The sequence below is a fragment of the Halichoeres trimaculatus genome, unplaced genomic scaffold (assembly GCF_033239565.1).
Source record: "Halichoeres trimaculatus isolate MK-OKI-2021-1 unplaced genomic scaffold, fHalTri1.1 fHalTri1_scaffold_10, whole genome shotgun sequence".
NCBI lineage: Eukaryota > Metazoa > Chordata > Actinopteri > Labriformes > Labridae > Halichoeres > Halichoeres trimaculatus.
This window is the reverse complement of record NW_027437187.1, coordinates 25,525,466-25,541,883: the sequence shown is the minus strand read 5'-3', so window position 1 is coordinate 25,541,883 and position 16,418 is coordinate 25,525,466. Positions and strand designations below refer to the sequence as shown.

Below are 16,418 nucleotides of genomic sequence, written 5' to 3'. Positions count from 1 at the left end.
CGCTGATATAGTGTGCAACCAAATGTTTGAGCGTCTGGGAATTCCCCATTTGTCTGTTGTCCAGAGATTTTATCTTCCTCTGACAGAGCAGGGCTAGTCAACATGTCTCTTGGGTACAAGAAACCAGAACCTATTATTTGTTGGAGCGCAGAGAAAAAGTGGTTTTCAGAGAGCAGAGGACCTTCAGGGAGGTGATTGATGTGAGTTAACCCTGTCAGATGTAGGGTTATGGATCAGTGCAAAACAGGACATAAATCACTTCCAAATGGTCTCACCTACCACTGTTAGGTCAAACGGGTACACTGTTTGCTTTCTCTGCTGCCTGCAAAGCTCCAAATATCTCAAAGAAACATTAATGGTAAATTAGAATAAAATGGGAGAAATTAATCTAAGGCTCATTCAGTGGGGACAACAGTGCCATCTTAAGCTCAAAGGGAGAAAGGACAGCTATTCAGTTTTTATCACTTGATGTCTAATCCGAACTGCCATGATATGATTATAGTATCAATTTAAATATTTTTTTAAAAAAGAGGAAAAATATCTGAATTTGGGGGGGTTATGTTGATATATAAGGTAATGTTAAAACAAAAATTTGTTTTTAAGCTACATTCTGTGAATTATTACAATGGTGAACATCCTTTTTGCAAAAAAACTGAAACTCTATATTTTGTGTCTGTACAAAATAGATGTAGGAAATTATGTCATTCCTTTTTATAACCCTGACTGTGATAAATACTATTTCCACATTTGTCCAAACCCCATCACCAAAGTCATCAATCAACAGCAAAAGTGTAGATGGGGTCATGATGCCTACTCAATCAGTCAGACTCACAGAGCACACTAAAACTCTTTGTGAAGGATGCAGTCAGAAAGAGAAAGATAGATATTTTGAAAAACTATGCCTAATAAGCGGGAGTTATGAGGATTTAGCATATTTGTCATCATCACTTACGCATTGGTATGAAAACATAGATATTACTTCTATAATTACCATTAAAGAGGGGGTCCATGGAGTTAATGATGTTCTTTTGGAAGAGACACACTTTCCAGCACTTTAAAAAGCCACCTGAAAGAAACTCAGTTTTCCCTATGTGCTATTTATTGCCTTAAATTACCTCATAATCAAAGTTATCTCTGTCCTAATATATTAACTTTTACTAAAGTGGGATTGTTAGATGCTATGTATGGACAGAGAACATGACCCACCTAACAGGGAACGCTCTGAACAGACTCAAATTTTAATTAATGACAGATTATTGCCATGGAGTGTTCTTCGTTCTTCAGAGAATTGTTTGCACCCCTCACCCCGGTCTGCGATAAATTTTGGTAGTCGAAGCATATGAAATGTTTATCCTCAGTCCCACCGATTGGTGTAGCAAAAAACGCTGTGATTTACCAATTTTGTGCGACAATAATCCGCTGAGATGCTCAACAGATAATGGATCAACATTTGTGACAAAGCAGAATGTAAATTTGAAAACAAGACCTTTCACCCCCTGAATTTTCAAAAAATGAGATATTGTATTTTTCTAATATCCTAGAACGAGATTTGATGCCTCTGAAAATAGTTCATTGCCAGATGGCCGCGAGATTTCAACCTTCGTGACTACACGAGGATCCTTTCTTTTTATTGGAGTAATCTGATAAAGCAGCTCCTCCTCTGTGATGCCAGTTAGTCACACAACCGCCACCGAGGGATACACCCACCAAGAGCCGAGTATAAACTAAACATGTTACAGCACCGGTTTGACTCACCACACTGGAGCATCCTGAGATGATCTGTGTCGAGGTGGATTTTCTTCCTCCTGAGCTGCAGAACCGTCCAGGTCTGACTCAGGATCCAATACAAAAGGACGTATCCTACACTCTGCCATTTTATTAGTGCTATCAATGCCTTACGGTGAAGTTTTGGCAAACAGCAAACTCGCTCGGTCTGGCCCATTCAATGTGGCGATTTTGTAAATACTGCCATGCTGCAAAAACCGCCCCCTGGCTCTACCCCCTCCGCCCCTCTGATAGAACTGACCAATCAGAGCACAAAGGGCTGTGACGTTGCGAGGTTACTGGAGGTCATTCTCGAAAAGGAGCGTTTCAAAGAGATCTTCAGAATGGCCTAAAATGAGGATATTGAGAACGCTATTGTGGGACAATGAAGGAACTAAATGACTTGTACTGAGGGCAGAAATGCTTTACAGGCATCCTAGTCTGGCATAGTGAAAAGGAGAAACAAGCATGATATGTCCCCTTTAAGGTAGGGTCTGCAGAAATTTTCGTCACTTGTAGAAAATACAACATTATAACTGGGCTCCTCCTCCTTGGCGCAGTGCCAGGGGCAGAGTACACCGGCAGCCTCTGGAGCTATGTTAACAGTCTTACTAATAGCACCTGCTGCATCGCGTTTCTACCAGGTTTCAACGTAGGAGAGACTCGAGAGCCGTGCACCTGACTTGTCATGTTAGCATACAGTCTATGGTTAGCACTGGTATTTGACACATACCTGCTCAGTAGAAAGCCAACTCGCGTTGCTCTTCCTCAGGTGTTGCTCTCCAAGTTTCCAGAAGTGAGTGAAAGTTCAGCCAAGCTTCACCCTCATTTAGTTAAAAACCTTATCTATTTGGCGTTTCTTTTCCATTTGGATTCCTTTTTCTTTCTCCAGACTACGTCTACTATCGTAGCGCTCTGGGTAGCATCTTCCACTAGCTGAACAACACGCAAAGTCACTTGCGCACTGGGCGCGCTGTGATTGGCTGATGTAACCACGCCCACTCTCCGCCCGGAAACGTCCCAAAACAACCAAAACATCAACAGCTGAGGAGACGGTTGGGGGCACTGACACACGGGTATGGAGGCCCAGAAGTCATGATTGAGCAGGATTATTCTTGTAAAAGTTAACATTCTATGTTTTAGGAAAATCCTTCAGACTGTACAGTTAAAAATAATTTGCATATGATTGGTTTAAGTAAAATAATCACCATTCATGACAATATTTTGTGGTGTTTTTCAGCCATATAAAAGAGGACTGGGGTCTACTGAGAGCCAAATGGAACATCATGATTGAATTTATTTGAAAACAATGCCAATGCTGTCGACTGTAGTTTGATACATGGCCTTGATTTTGAAAACAATTCTGATCCTCTTTGGTAAGGAAACAATCTCCTGTGGAAAAATTGTCATAATCCATCCTGGGCTACCTTAACATTTGTTCTCTCATGACAGCTAAAGCCTTTTTTGTGCTTTGTACAATTTCCACTAAAAATATGAGGATTTTTGGTTTCATTTTCTCATATATAACAAAACCCACTAAAATGTGAAGTACAGGACAGGATGTTGTTGTTTTTTTAAGGCAGTCCATCATATATTGCTCGAATGGTTTCATCACGTGAGAGGGTGTGTGTGAAAGAGAGAATAAATGTGTTGCTCTGTGTATTCCTCACAGGCCACTCATCAGTGTGAAATGCAGGCGAACAAAGACAACATTCTGTTAAGGGGTTAAATATTCCCTGGTGACGTTGGCCACAACAGCGTGTTAAAAACTCACAAAGCTCATTTGATTGTCACGTTAAGCTGTTAAAAATAATTAGCTTTTCCCCCCTCTCTCCTCTGCTGTTCTTCTGTGTCTTGCTTGCTGGTTTCACACACAGCCACAGCTCTCAGCTGAGGCCCTGTCCTGCCTTTCCCTCATTCATTCTAGCTGTGCTGACATGGGACAACTTTTTTCCAGGCTGCTTAACAGCTTGAAGTTTTACAATGGGAAAAAATGTGTGCTGCTTCTGGTCATAATGTGTGCGTTTACTAAATGACTGTCAGCAGGTTTTTATGACTCTCCATTTACTTTGTTCACTGTGGGAAATACAATGTTGTTTGTGAAACAAATTGACTACTTTAACCTCAGAAAAGTCTACCAACGTGGGCACATATTAAGATATGTCGTAATGACAGATACAATGTCTCAGGAAAAAGCAAAATGGCCTCAGTTAACTGCATTTTTTGTGTAGAAATGGCAAAACAAAGTGCAAACTTGTTGAAAAGGACTCTGGAACGTGGTTTATGGGAGCTGTGTCTTGAAAGATTAAGAGGCTGAATCTGTTTTTGGAAACCATTAAGAGACAAGTGTTCTTTTGTCTTTGTCGTCTTTGTCGTCTTTGTCATGTTTTACTTATTATTCCTCTTCTGTTCTACTCAGGTTCAGAAAGCTGCAGGAAGTTGCATTTGTCAACTGAGCTGTCATATGTTCACTTTTTAAATTCAAAAACTATTACAACTTAACTTTTACACAAAACGATGGCTTCTGCATGAAACACCCAGGAAAGAACGAAGTATGATGACAGAAACCCTTTTTGGAGATGTCCTTAAAGGGAGAGTCTGCAGGATTTTCCTAAAGATTAAAATGTCAACTTTTACAGGAATAATCCTGCACAATTGTTATATTGGGACTCCATATGTGTTTGCTAGGCCATTGAATGTGTCCAAGTCATCACGGTCAGAGACTGTGGGTGTGCGCTGCCGCAAGCACTGAGGAGGAGCAGCCACAGTGGAAAAAGCTGAAATCATATCAAATGTTTTTGTCTTATTTTTAGTAGAAATTGCCTTTTAAGACTTAATATGAGTCACATTACCTGACCAGTCCAGAAAAATCTCTCATTTCAAATGATTTAAAGACAAAAATGAGGTATAAATTGCTTATAATTGCTTATTTCACTTGTTACAAGCAACTCAGACCTAATTTTTTGTCTTTAAATAACTTAAAACAAGACATATTTTTCTGGAATGACCAGTTGAATGTGGCTCATATTAAATATAACAATACAATTTTTACTTAAAATAAGAAAAAAAATTGATAAGTTTTCAGGCCTTTTTTTGTGTGTTTACTGTGTATTGAAATTTCTGCAGACTTTACCCTAAAGGTTGTATTTTTGATTTAAAGTTTGGCCTCCAGAGGTGGGGTTTACAACATATACCGTAGCCAGTCACCAGGTGGAGCTCCATATCATTTGGCCTCACAGTAAATGGACAACCATAGAACATACAGTTTATTTTCTATACATTGAGGGATAAAATCCTCTAAGTGTCTGTTCACGGCTCATTCTAATGTGTGATTCACGCCACAGTCTCACATTCATGGATCAAACAATGCCACTCCATTTTTCACCACAGCACATGTGCACATGGGTCATTGGCACATACATGAAGACCCCAGGGGCCCGACACCAACCCCTCCACCCCTTTCATACCTCCTCCAGTTGGACTGTGCCCATCACCAACAACACAACACCCTGCCATGTGCAGAAAGGTGGTGGTCAGCTTTGGTTTGAGGCTGCAGTCTGCCACACATCACATGCAGCTGTTGCAAAGTGGACACTCAAGACATGTAACACAATACCTAAAAATGACCCCATTCAGTCCAAGCCTGTTAAAGTCAAAGCTGACAGGACTTCCTTCAAGAGCGCTGGCAGACAGGCTGACAGTCGAGTCGGTATAACGCCTGTGGGGCAAAGTGCCAGCAGCTTCTAACCCACAACTACTGATAGCTGCAGTTGGCAGCAGAGAAAACTGTATTAAACTTTAGTGTGTGGGTTTCTGGTGATTTGGAAGCAGACATGGAGCATCAGACCATGAAACTGATACTGTAAGAGGCAACTTTTTCACCACAGGATGGATGATTGTGTGTCAGAAGTGAGAGTAGAGCTGCAGAGAGAGGGTCGTGTGTGTTTGAGGTATAAAATTTGAGCAAACATTTTCACTGAGATAGAAAATAAGGGGAGAAATTTGACTTTGAAAGCCTATGACACTACTACAGTGATGTGACGTGATTTAAAGATGAGAGAATATTTGTGTAACAGCTCATTAGTGTGTTTTTAACCATAGATAATGTTGGGTGAGCCTGTATGAAAATAATATCTGCCAATGGTTGCGTGAAGCTTTACTGCCATCTGCTGGTCAGTAACAAAGATGCATCACGAGGAGCTCAGAGGACTTCAGTTTCACAGTTAAATATAAGCAGCTGGTAAGAGGTAAGGTGTCACCTTTTAAACACGAGCCTGCAGAAAAGACATCTGCAAAAACGCCTCACAATTTAAATCTATCACATCCACTCATTCCTACATTAATCTCACATGCAGAGTTGAACCAAAAAGTCATGTGACAAAGAAAGTATTGGACATGCTGAAGCTTGTGAAGAACTGGTGGCAACACCTGTGCTTTTTCTACCATTACAAGTCTTTACATTAACATTTTTGTACCACATTTATCATTTAACAGTCTCTGTACAGGGTAAAATCTTTACAGATGAACAGCTAATGTAGCTATACATTTTTTTGTTTGTTTTTTTACCTTGTTTTAGGTAAGGTTAGGTAATTCAATTTGTTTTGTTGAGATCCTGTCTTAACATCAAATGATTCTCACTTGAACCTTGAGTTGTAGAAACCCACAGCACAGACAAGCATGTCAGACAGCAGCATGTTTTGTGAGTTCTGGCTTTCGAGGAACTTTTTAGCTAACCTCTTTAGCATCCTGTTTTTATGATAATGCAAGCTGTACCCAGAGATAAAGTCAACAACAAGTCAGAGTATGAAGAAAAAAAAGTAAAATGAGTTACACACAATGAGGATAAGAAAGAGAACAATAAAGAAGAGTCAAACTGGTGCCACATTAAGTTGCAATGCAAATTTTAAAGGCCAGTTATTTCTCCATTGTTTGTCTGCATCCAATATATTAGTATTGTCTTTTATAATATTAGCCATTACATTTCCCTACCATGAGCATTTGTTTTTGAGTTTGTCTCAGCCAGTTCTGCCTTGTATAATTCTTTGATTTATAAGTAGTTGGCCAATCTGTCTCAGCGTCTGACCGTAGTATCTCTCTTGATACAATAGGGGTCACTGTTGGCTCAGTATACAGAAAACAATATTTCTTCTTTGGAAAACTAGTTCCACATCCAAAAAATAAAAAATAAAAGAAATGAAAAAATGAAATGTACATTTAATACAGTGGTTCTCTGATAGGTGTGATATGTTCATAAGTTAGCCTATACTTTTAAGTTGAAGCATAACTTTTTGTTTTATAGGTGCTACAGTGTTATTTTTTGGTACCATTTTTAATTTTGCCTTGCACCCTGACAGCAACATATAAAAACCTCCAATGAGTAATTTAAAAGCCACTATAAGCAAACCACAGAATACGCGGCCAGAATTATATCCCTGGGAGATAAAGTACATTTGTTAAGTCTGTCAGAGTGAACCAGTCAAGTCGTGGTTTGTGGCTGCGTGGTCTTGAGAGCAGGTTGCAGCTGCAGATAGCACAGGAATGTTTGTGCTGTTACCTCAAAGCAGACTGCACTCCATGGTAAACATCAATCATTAGTCTCTTTTATGAGGATTCTCAGAGCAGGTTTGTGTTTTTCAGCTCAGTCATTAAAAGATGTCTGGTTTATTCTCACAGCAGGCAGGCCAGGGACTTTTTTTCTACCTTTTCCACAGCCTCAAGAGTCCGTATGCCTCCCTGGAAAACTGCTTTTGAGGGGGGATGTTGTCATGCTCCAGGACTCCTCCAAATCCTTAGATTAGATTTTAGGAAACAAGGCAGGCTTTTGGCAAGAAATCAAAGTGGTTCTTGAGGGACCACCGGATCTGTTTTCAGTTAATGTACAAAGCTATCTCTCTGCAACGAGCCCTGGAAAAGTGGCTTTGGTATAAACAGTTTGCCTTTTACTGAAGTACCTGCACATTTTATTACTGTTTCTACTCGGTGACATAATTCCTTGAAAATGAGACTTTCCACTATTTGGTGGACGTTTTCAAAGCTTGGTTGGAAATGACCTCATTCATTGATTTGACATAACAGTTTGATGAGTCATGGGGTGGTTGACAGCTTCAGCTGTTTCCAGAACTGGGAATAAGTGTACTTCAGTGAGAAATGGATTTAAAGGCATTTGCTCTGTTTATGTGTCTGTTAAGTGGATTTGAACTGTAGAGAGTCATGTTGTGGAAACTCAACCTGCATCGCTAAGTGGAACCACATGTAGCCGTGATGTGGAGAGCCTGAGCACAGGGTCTGTGTTAACCTGCTGCCCTCCTTTATTAACAGATTGGCCTTTTGCATTGGAGAAAAAAATCTGCTATAACAAAGATCAAAATTTTGCTTTTATCTTAAAGAGTGTCTGTAATAAATCATCTGTATTAAAAAAGGTGTTTTTTCTTACACTGTAATGTCATTTGCGTGATGGACCCTCTCACTCTGCGGAATAATGCATGTGAAAAGTATGAATGCAGAAAGGGGTTTTCATTCATTTGTTAAAGGGGTTGAAACTCTCTTCAACATATCAAAGGATACTTGATCATTTACACATGTGCTTCTGAATATCATTTGTGACATTATTCATAGTTTAAAAGCATGTTGCGATCAAATTGTTCAGACTTGAGTGACCCTGTTTCCTAGTAAACACAAGCTTTTTGATTATATCCAAATTTTGCTAGGCTGTAAACGTGTCTTACAACGAATGAATCTGATCTTAATATTAAAGTAAAAAAAAAAAAGAAATTTCAAAACTCCTGTGATGATACAGAAAGGAATAAAAATTTATGTTTGTCATCATGTACATCAAATAGATTAGTGTTTAGAACTTCTCGTGTTGGTAAATTAAGCAGGGACGTTTTATGTATACATGTAAAATTCACTTAATGTAGGGCTTTGCCCAAAGAGAGCACAAAAAAACAACAACAACAAAAAAAATAAAAATAAAAAACGAGAAAAGGCAATATTCTCAGCTATATGGTGTTCCTGGATCAATCTAATAACAAACTTACAATTCACCCACCCTGCCCTACACTAAATGAAAAGTCAGATCATAAGAAAACGAAACTATCAAATTATCTGAGTAGGACACACTGGCGTCTGCACAGCAATCCACTTAATAGATGACGTATTTGAATAAATAGATAAACAGATTTGCAAAATTTCCTGGATCAAATCAATCCATTAGAGAAGTGTCGAACAATATATTTTGAAAAAAAGTGGATGCCTTAAACTCAGTGTGGCCTAAAAAATCTAAAACTTGCAAACACATGATGGAAAGAGAAAAAAACACAGTCAGCCTGTGAGTCAGCTGAAAAGCACCTTTTATTATTACATATATTTTTACAGTATTAGTATAGTAGCAGGACGTACAGTATTGTAAGTATTAGTAACCATAGCACCAGAGACAATCATTCATTTCTTTTATACAGGCTACAAACATACATACTGTCAGGTACATATGATTCTCAACAAACATCTTTGGATTAAGCCTGGCAAACAATCACACTGTTTCTCTGTTCAGTACCAATGCTCATTCAATATTTAGCACTCTGTTTACAATTCAAGTATGAATATTAAAAATGCACATATATCATAAGTTACAAATCTTAACGGTTATTACAAAAACAAACAAAAAAGAACAAACAGGATTACATTTCTACAAAATTTATGGCACATAGTGCATCAAGTAATCTTTAACTTTCTGATACAGACCTCATAGAACAATTGACCATCATGAAAAAAAAAGAAAAAGAATGATGGCCAAAGGTTTTCTAGCTGCTCATTGACTTATTTTTATTTATTTTTCAGCTGTTCTTTTAATCAAAAGAAGCTGCATTGTCTGAAAAGAGAACAAAATCTGCATCTATCTTCTAACTTTGGTTAAAGCTTAACATCCGAGCATGTTAGGTTGCCTGGTAGTGGTCATGATGAGAGTAATTTAAGATGAGTTTAGTACTACTCCAGAGCAGATCTCCTCATGCAGTGGTTTGTCTGATTTCTCCGCAGCCTTGCAGCAACATTAACACGTGGGACCGTAATATGCTTTCTATGCAGATCCTATGTCTACTTCAGAGACAAAAGCCAGTGTTTTCCTTCTCAAGACCAGAGGTAATTCCAGTAGTTCAAAAGCACCATTCAAAAGATCCTCACACAGGTTAGTGGTTATATGCTACGAACAGTAGTAAGGTAATACCTCTTTTAGCAAAGCAGTTAGAGGACAAAAGTCTTTAGACATCATCCTCTGTATTGGTAGTAGTCATTGTACCCTTAAAACACAGAATATATCTACAGTCATTAAAGAATAAATATGCTCAAACATATATATTTATATATTACAACACATATCTCGGTAGAGTATAGATGTTTATGAGAGGTAGGGGTTGCAGGTACCTACAGTAGGCCCGATGGAGGGTGTGAGGTGAGATGACCGATACACACCCTGTGATACTGTGTAACAGATGAGAACTCTGTGTGGATTGATTTAAATAAGAATACAAACACACCAAAAATTAACATAAAAGAATCCTCGGTGTTTAAACGCCTCTGTGGGTTGAGTAGTTTTGTTGAATATCAAACAGCAGCTGAAAGCAAAACTCAAATAATCTGCCAGTGTTCAAAAAGCACCATCACAACACAAGGCAGATCTTAAGGGTGTCAGTAGTTAGATGTTAGATAAATTATTCAGTCAGTCTTGAAATTCAGTGTAGGAGTTTGACATCTTAGCACGTAGATTTGTAAAACAGTGTCATTACCAACTGCATGTTTTTGCACAAACACAAAGCGACACCCCAACGTGGAGAAAACAGCTGATCTGACTGTGCTAAAGTAGAAAATGTCACACTGAAGGTGCAGTCTTGCTTTTTTGTGTAGTACACTCTATAGTGATGTCAAGACATAAGAAATCATGTGTCTAACATCACTGTGAGAAAATCCTTTTCCTTTTCTACACTTTGGTTTTTGAGCGTGTGACACAGACAGGATACATGAAGAGTTTGCCTCATTTAGGCAGAGTCAGGACAGGTGTCTCCTCCTCGTTCAATGTGTTTGCTTTGCTGGCATGAGTAAAGGTCAAAATGTCAAAATAAGAATGTGTAAGTCAGCTTTTAAAAATAAAAGAAAAAAATACTGTTTTGTATCGTTAATATAATCCACTTATTATCTTTTTTTCATACTGTTAAAATTTATGCAACTCCCCCTCTCCCTTACTTTTTGATTGTTACAGAATACACATTTTCCCACCAGTAATTTCAAGTCAGCATGAGAAGTGGTTCCTATATGCATACAATGTTACTTTAAATCATAAATATCTAAGAACTGTGGGAGGTAACATTTAGCAAGATTAGATCCAGATACTACATGATGAATATCCAGAAATGTCTTTTTGCAGACTGTATTTCACTTCAAAGACTGCCTTTTTTAACAGACCAGTGTTCTTTTCTTACAGAAAAAGAATCATGTATCAGGTTTTGTTTGTGGTTTTGTGTCTCCTGTGATTGTAGGTGTTGTATCCCTTTGTTTAATGCTTGAAAAATGCAAATAGTGTCAGGAAAAAAAGTCTGTGTTCCAAAGCGCAGATGTGTTTGATATCGTGCAACACTGTTGGCAAGCAGACATTGCTGGCTCTTTCTCAGGGTAATGATTTGGATGAAGGACCCGGCAGAGGCCCTGCAGTACTGCACAGTGCGTAGTGTCTCGTATGTTTTAGCTGCCATTTGGGAAATGGGGATGACACTGTAGGCTGACTACTGTTAAAACTCCTCCAACGCTCGCAGATGACTGCAGGGTCCAACAAATCAACATGAATGTATGTTCCTGATCTTCAGCGTAGAGTTCAGGGTTTGGTCTCTGCATGCATGGCCCTCAGTGGACTTGGAGGAGTAAGCCGTTGTGAGCCTGGGGAATGCACTTCCCACAGAAACCACCACAGCGACCGTAGATTCTTGTTCCGTCCTACAGACAGAGATAAATGTGAGGGAGGAAAAAGTGGGCAAAGGGCAGCATTTTACACCGAGAATGGATGGAAGCTTCATAAATGTCAGAGGGGATTCCTCGTGAATGAATCAGACAGAAAAGCAACATGGAAAATAAGACGACATTTCAGAACAAAATCACTGACATATCCAAGACTCAACAGTTACATTTAACACAACTACATTCATCCACAATGATTCATGTCATTTCCATGGCTTCTTACCTCAGACCTGTGGACTTTTACTGAAACATAGTTGCCCTGAGATGTCCACTTGGTGGCCTCAGACACTTTGAGGCCAGTGCCGATCAGATTAATACTGAACTGGCCCTGAAAACACAAAGAGTTATTCCTCAGCTGTGTTATACGAAAAGAACTGAGCCCAATCATTTTTGTGACAGAGATCTTTGGATGTTTCTGCAGATAAAGGGATTAAGCTAAATTAGTTTGCAGTTGTTTTTTCCCCCAAGGTCAAAATGACATACCCTAACACATTAACCATTTCTACATGGCTACAATGAAGAGCATTACACCAACCTGTGGACACTTGGCAGCACTGTAACAGTCTCCAGCAGTAGCAAAAGGCACCGGTCGGCCGAGGAGGGTCTGGGAAAACTGCAGATCTGTGACTGTAAAGGGCAAAGATACAGAGCTTGAGTCACAACATGCGAGAGTAGAAGTAAACACAGACTGCAAACAGCTGCTCTAAGCTAAACAACCTTATGCAATAAAATGTCATTTCAGTGTTGATGTCACTTTTCTCACACCATACCAGATGTTTCTGCTGTTTCTGACTGACCACTTGACAGAAAGGTTTTAGTAGAAAGATCTTAGTTTCTTATCAGATACATACATGCCTCATACATTATTTTGCGAATTCATAGTTAGCTAATGAGAGCGCCATGAGAGCACCAGGTTACACATGTACACTGGGAATATATATAAGAGTCAGAAGTAGAATTAAAATGTTCTCATTTGGAGGTTTAAAATCGGCCTTGCTCATCATCTTTACATGCTAAAGCTAGCTGTCCTCTAGTTGGAGCTGGTGAGACATCTTATATGTTGTTTTTCCAAATATGAGTCTGTTTTTGGCTTTCCACTGTTAAACAGTTTCAAAAGCTGTTGTGAGCAATTCACTTTCTAGCTTATGGTACCATCGGCAAAGATAGAACTAAATGCTAACACTGACTACAGTCTGATGATGTTTAGCATAAGCTAAATGCTACCTTTGATTCCAAAGGTATTGTAAGCAGAAGAGTGGTTGATTGCTGATTTAAGATGCCCTCTAGTGGTGACTAGCAGACGTTGAATATGTTTGTTTTTACAAAGACTTGTAATATTGATTTATTAGCAATGTTAGCCATTAGCCACTGCCCAGCATTAAAGCATTATATTTGTGTTCTTCTGGCTTTACATACACTCTCATTGTACTTGGTTTCGACTGCCTGTTTTTAGATCTTGGTTAATCTGAAAATGGGACTGATTTTTTGTTGTTGTTGTTGTACTTCTATTTTTAAAATTTATTTTTCATATTAGCATAAGCATTTCCCCTTTCAATCCTGAGCCTGATGTAAAAAAAAAAAAACAGCATTGTGGATGTAATCAATGGCTCCTACAGAAATCTGACAATCTTGGTATCTGCCAACCTTGATCTGAATGCAAACTTTGTTCAAAACTAAATTTTAAGGTGTTGGTAAAAAATGTGGTTTAAAATTGTTGATTTCAGTGACTCACATTATAGGTTGTTCCCCTGACTCCCCTGTTCTTTCCAATTTATCCTGCAGTGCCACCCACAACAGACTTTGTGGTACCCTGCACTCTCTTCATGTTTCCTGCAACAAATCTCAAACTCATTACCCCCTGCTTTAAGCTCTCTTAAAGCCACCTTAAAATCAAATTAGCACCATCCAAAGAGGTTGGAGCATGTGCTGTTACATCCAGATCAGAGGACGGGAGGATGATGGTGTTGGTTCTAATCCAACTTTCCTTCAGCATTCACACAGTCTCTTGCACACTGTACACCAGTTCACATCCTCTAATCAAAGGCGAACTTGGACACAAGAGGGAGGTTAGAGCTGACCATAATAATGTTTAGAGAGACAGGTCTAAAGATGCGTGTGTGTGGGTGTGTGTATGAATTTGATTGCTTGCATGCAAGAGTGTATGATATCAATGTGAACGCATGCATGGGCGTATGCAGGGTTTGTCCTGCGGGCTTGCCAAAGAAAAGACGTGTGAGGCGACATCACATATTGTCTGTCTGCTTGAGTCTGTGTGAGCATGCATGCATTCCTTTATTTTCTTGCTCATGTGTTTATTCTGAGAGGCCCTGTTTCAAGTCTTCACCTTGTGATGTGAACTTGGAGCGTTGAAAGGTCATTATTTTTATTTCAGGGGAGATTGTAGGGAAAGCTGCACATATTATATTTGGACAGCATGGATGATATTAAGCACTTCAGGAAGAGGCATCTGAGGGTTAAAACAACACCAATGTGTGGTCTCATTACAGTAGACAGTGTAAGGCAATCGTGGTAATTACGCACTCATTATCCGCAGGGAGCTGAGGTCCAGACGAACTTTGTGGAAAAGTGTGTATCCTGCTGCAGAGTAGTCATTCCTGCACTCACAGTCCTGTCTTCTGCTGCCGTTATATGGACATTCAAAAGGATTCAGCAACCTTTGATGAAAGGAAAACAAGTATGAGGGCCAAAAAAGGCTCCCTATTATTCTAAAATGCAGCACAGACACATTTTGACCACGTGTCAATGTATCATAGCACTCACCTTTGTCCAAACACCTCAGAGTAGTTGTCGGTCTGTCCGCTGCGGAGGGTCACATACTCCTTTGGGAAATCAGTCTGCATCTCTGCACAGTAAATCTGAACACATGAAGACAACAGATGAGAGTTCTGTGGGGAAGCTGTGAGCTGAGTCATGATGTGAGCAGAAGCACATTTCTCGACAGCCCAGACGCACCTGTAGGATCCGTGACTTGACTTTGAGATAGTATTCTCCATCCATCTTCACACCCTGTCTCATCTGGACCTCTCGGCAGGAAGCGAACAACTGGCCTGGGAGAAGAAGAATGCAGGAGGGGAACGGCAAGTTTTAATGTATGAACATTTTGACTGCCACCACCTTAGAGAGTTTGGCTTATCAACTTGTGCAAACCAAGCCAAAAATCTGTTGGCAATAAATGCTACGGGTTGCAAATGTTAGATATGAAACCTCAAGATGAGAGGGAATGTAACCTGCTTCTTGTCTTGTAAAACAACAACTGTTGCACCTCATTATTTGTGTTGCTATCCTGTTCTACTGTAGAGCTCGCATCAGACTGATTAGCTGATTAGCATTAATACTCGGGCTGTCACCCGAGCATATCATTTTAATTTCACCAGTGCCTGACTTGGCAGAAGCCAAGTTAGGAGTGAACAGCCCAATGCGCCAGGACTGAAACATCTGAAAAGTGGGGGAGTGGATCAGCGATCTTTGGCCTGCTGCCGGGTTAAACAGCGCTTGAGAGTTCACACAATGAGGTCTGCGACACCCCCAGGCTATTTGAAAAACTGTCTGAATCACGCACAGAAAAGGGGTGACTTTCTTTTTTATTGCAGCACTAAATAAACGCTCCAAGAGGCTTTAAGCGGAGGTTGCTGTTCTGCCTAATGTGTTAAAACAAAGCAAAAAGTTCACCTTCTATAAACACAATCAGTTACGGTTTTGATCGTACAGCACAGTCAATTTAATACCATAGCCCCACACATCCCGGGTGGGTGGTAAAAACTACACGAAAAAGAGAAGCCAGACAAGATGGATGAATTCGTGCAGAGTGGACCAGGAATCCTCTGAGTATGTGGAGGACAGGAAAAAAGAAAAGAGGACGGCAAAGGCTGCAGCTCACATTCTCTGTCTTGACATGCAGCTTGTGACTCAGGTCTCTCTGAGGGACGGCAGTGTTTGGACGGTTGGCCTTTCGAGGTCACACACTCCACCCTCCGCTCCATCACTCCTGCCCCACAGGTCTGTGAACACTGTTACACACACACACAGAGTTCTTAACCAGACAACTCCAAAACAACACGCCTCACAAATAAGCTGCAGTCAGACCCAAATCCACAAATGAGATTTACCAGCAGAACTGTAAAAACTCACAAGTCATCAAAATGTTTAGTGAAAACAACAATTAGCTTAAGAGGATTTCTTGCTGCCTTAACAGGCGTTGTTCTGCTTCACCTTGCTCCACGGGCCAACTTTCCAGTAGGTTGTGTGCGGGCAGTCCCTGAGGAGGCAGGGCTGGGTGCCAGGAGGGTGAGGCCGTGGGCAGTGGGTGCTGGCGGAGGAGGACTGCGCTGCAGCGTATGGGCGCAGAGCCCGGGAGGAGGGCACGGCCGAGCAGGAGACGATGCGTTGCTGATAGCCAACACCACAGCTGGCAGAACACTTGGCCACACAGAGATACACACACACACACACACACACACACACACACACACGCACACACACACACACACACGTTACTCACACTGGCACAGGCTAGTGTTTGCACAGAGAGTTGATATGTAATACGCAAGCGGCAACCCCCTGTTGATCTGTTAATGTCCACTTGAGGCTGACTATTTGTTTATAAGCTAAACAAGGGCTTTTTTTCTTTTACAACA

General features: G+C 40.2%; 2 protein-coding genes across 2 annotated transcripts in view; both read right to left on the bottom strand.

The window, feature by feature from the left end:
* prickle1a (prickle homolog 1a) overlaps positions 1 to 2,700 on the bottom strand; it is a 100,928-nt gene extending 98,228 nt beyond the window's left edge. Inside the window, exon 1 of the mRNA XM_074678381.1 lies at positions 2,498 to 2,700. The gene's annotated coding sequence lies outside the window, so the exon portion shown is untranslated. The remainder of the gene's footprint in view (positions 1 to 2,497) is intronic.
* A 6,417-nt stretch (positions 2,701 to 9,117) lies between these two features.
* Positions 9,118 to 16,418, bottom strand: part of LOC141796287 (A disintegrin and metalloproteinase with thrombospondin motifs 20) — an 89,558-nt gene continuing 82,257 nt past the window's right edge. Inside the window, exons 32-39 of the mRNA XM_074677318.1 lie at positions 15,994 to 16,200; positions 15,662 to 15,791; positions 14,737 to 14,831; positions 14,545 to 14,639; positions 14,305 to 14,438; positions 12,299 to 12,390; positions 11,987 to 12,091; positions 9,118 to 11,742 (exon numbers count right to left, since the gene is read on the bottom strand). Of these exons, the coding sequence (XP_074533419.1) occupies positions 11,653 to 11,742; positions 11,987 to 12,091; positions 12,299 to 12,390; positions 14,305 to 14,438; positions 14,545 to 14,639; positions 14,737 to 14,831; positions 15,662 to 15,791; positions 15,994 to 16,200 (948 nt within the window). The 3' untranslated portion in view covers positions 9,118 to 11,652. The remainder of the gene's footprint in view (positions 11,743 to 11,986; positions 12,092 to 12,298; positions 12,391 to 14,304; positions 14,439 to 14,544; positions 14,640 to 14,736; positions 14,832 to 15,661; positions 15,792 to 15,993; positions 16,201 to 16,418) is intronic.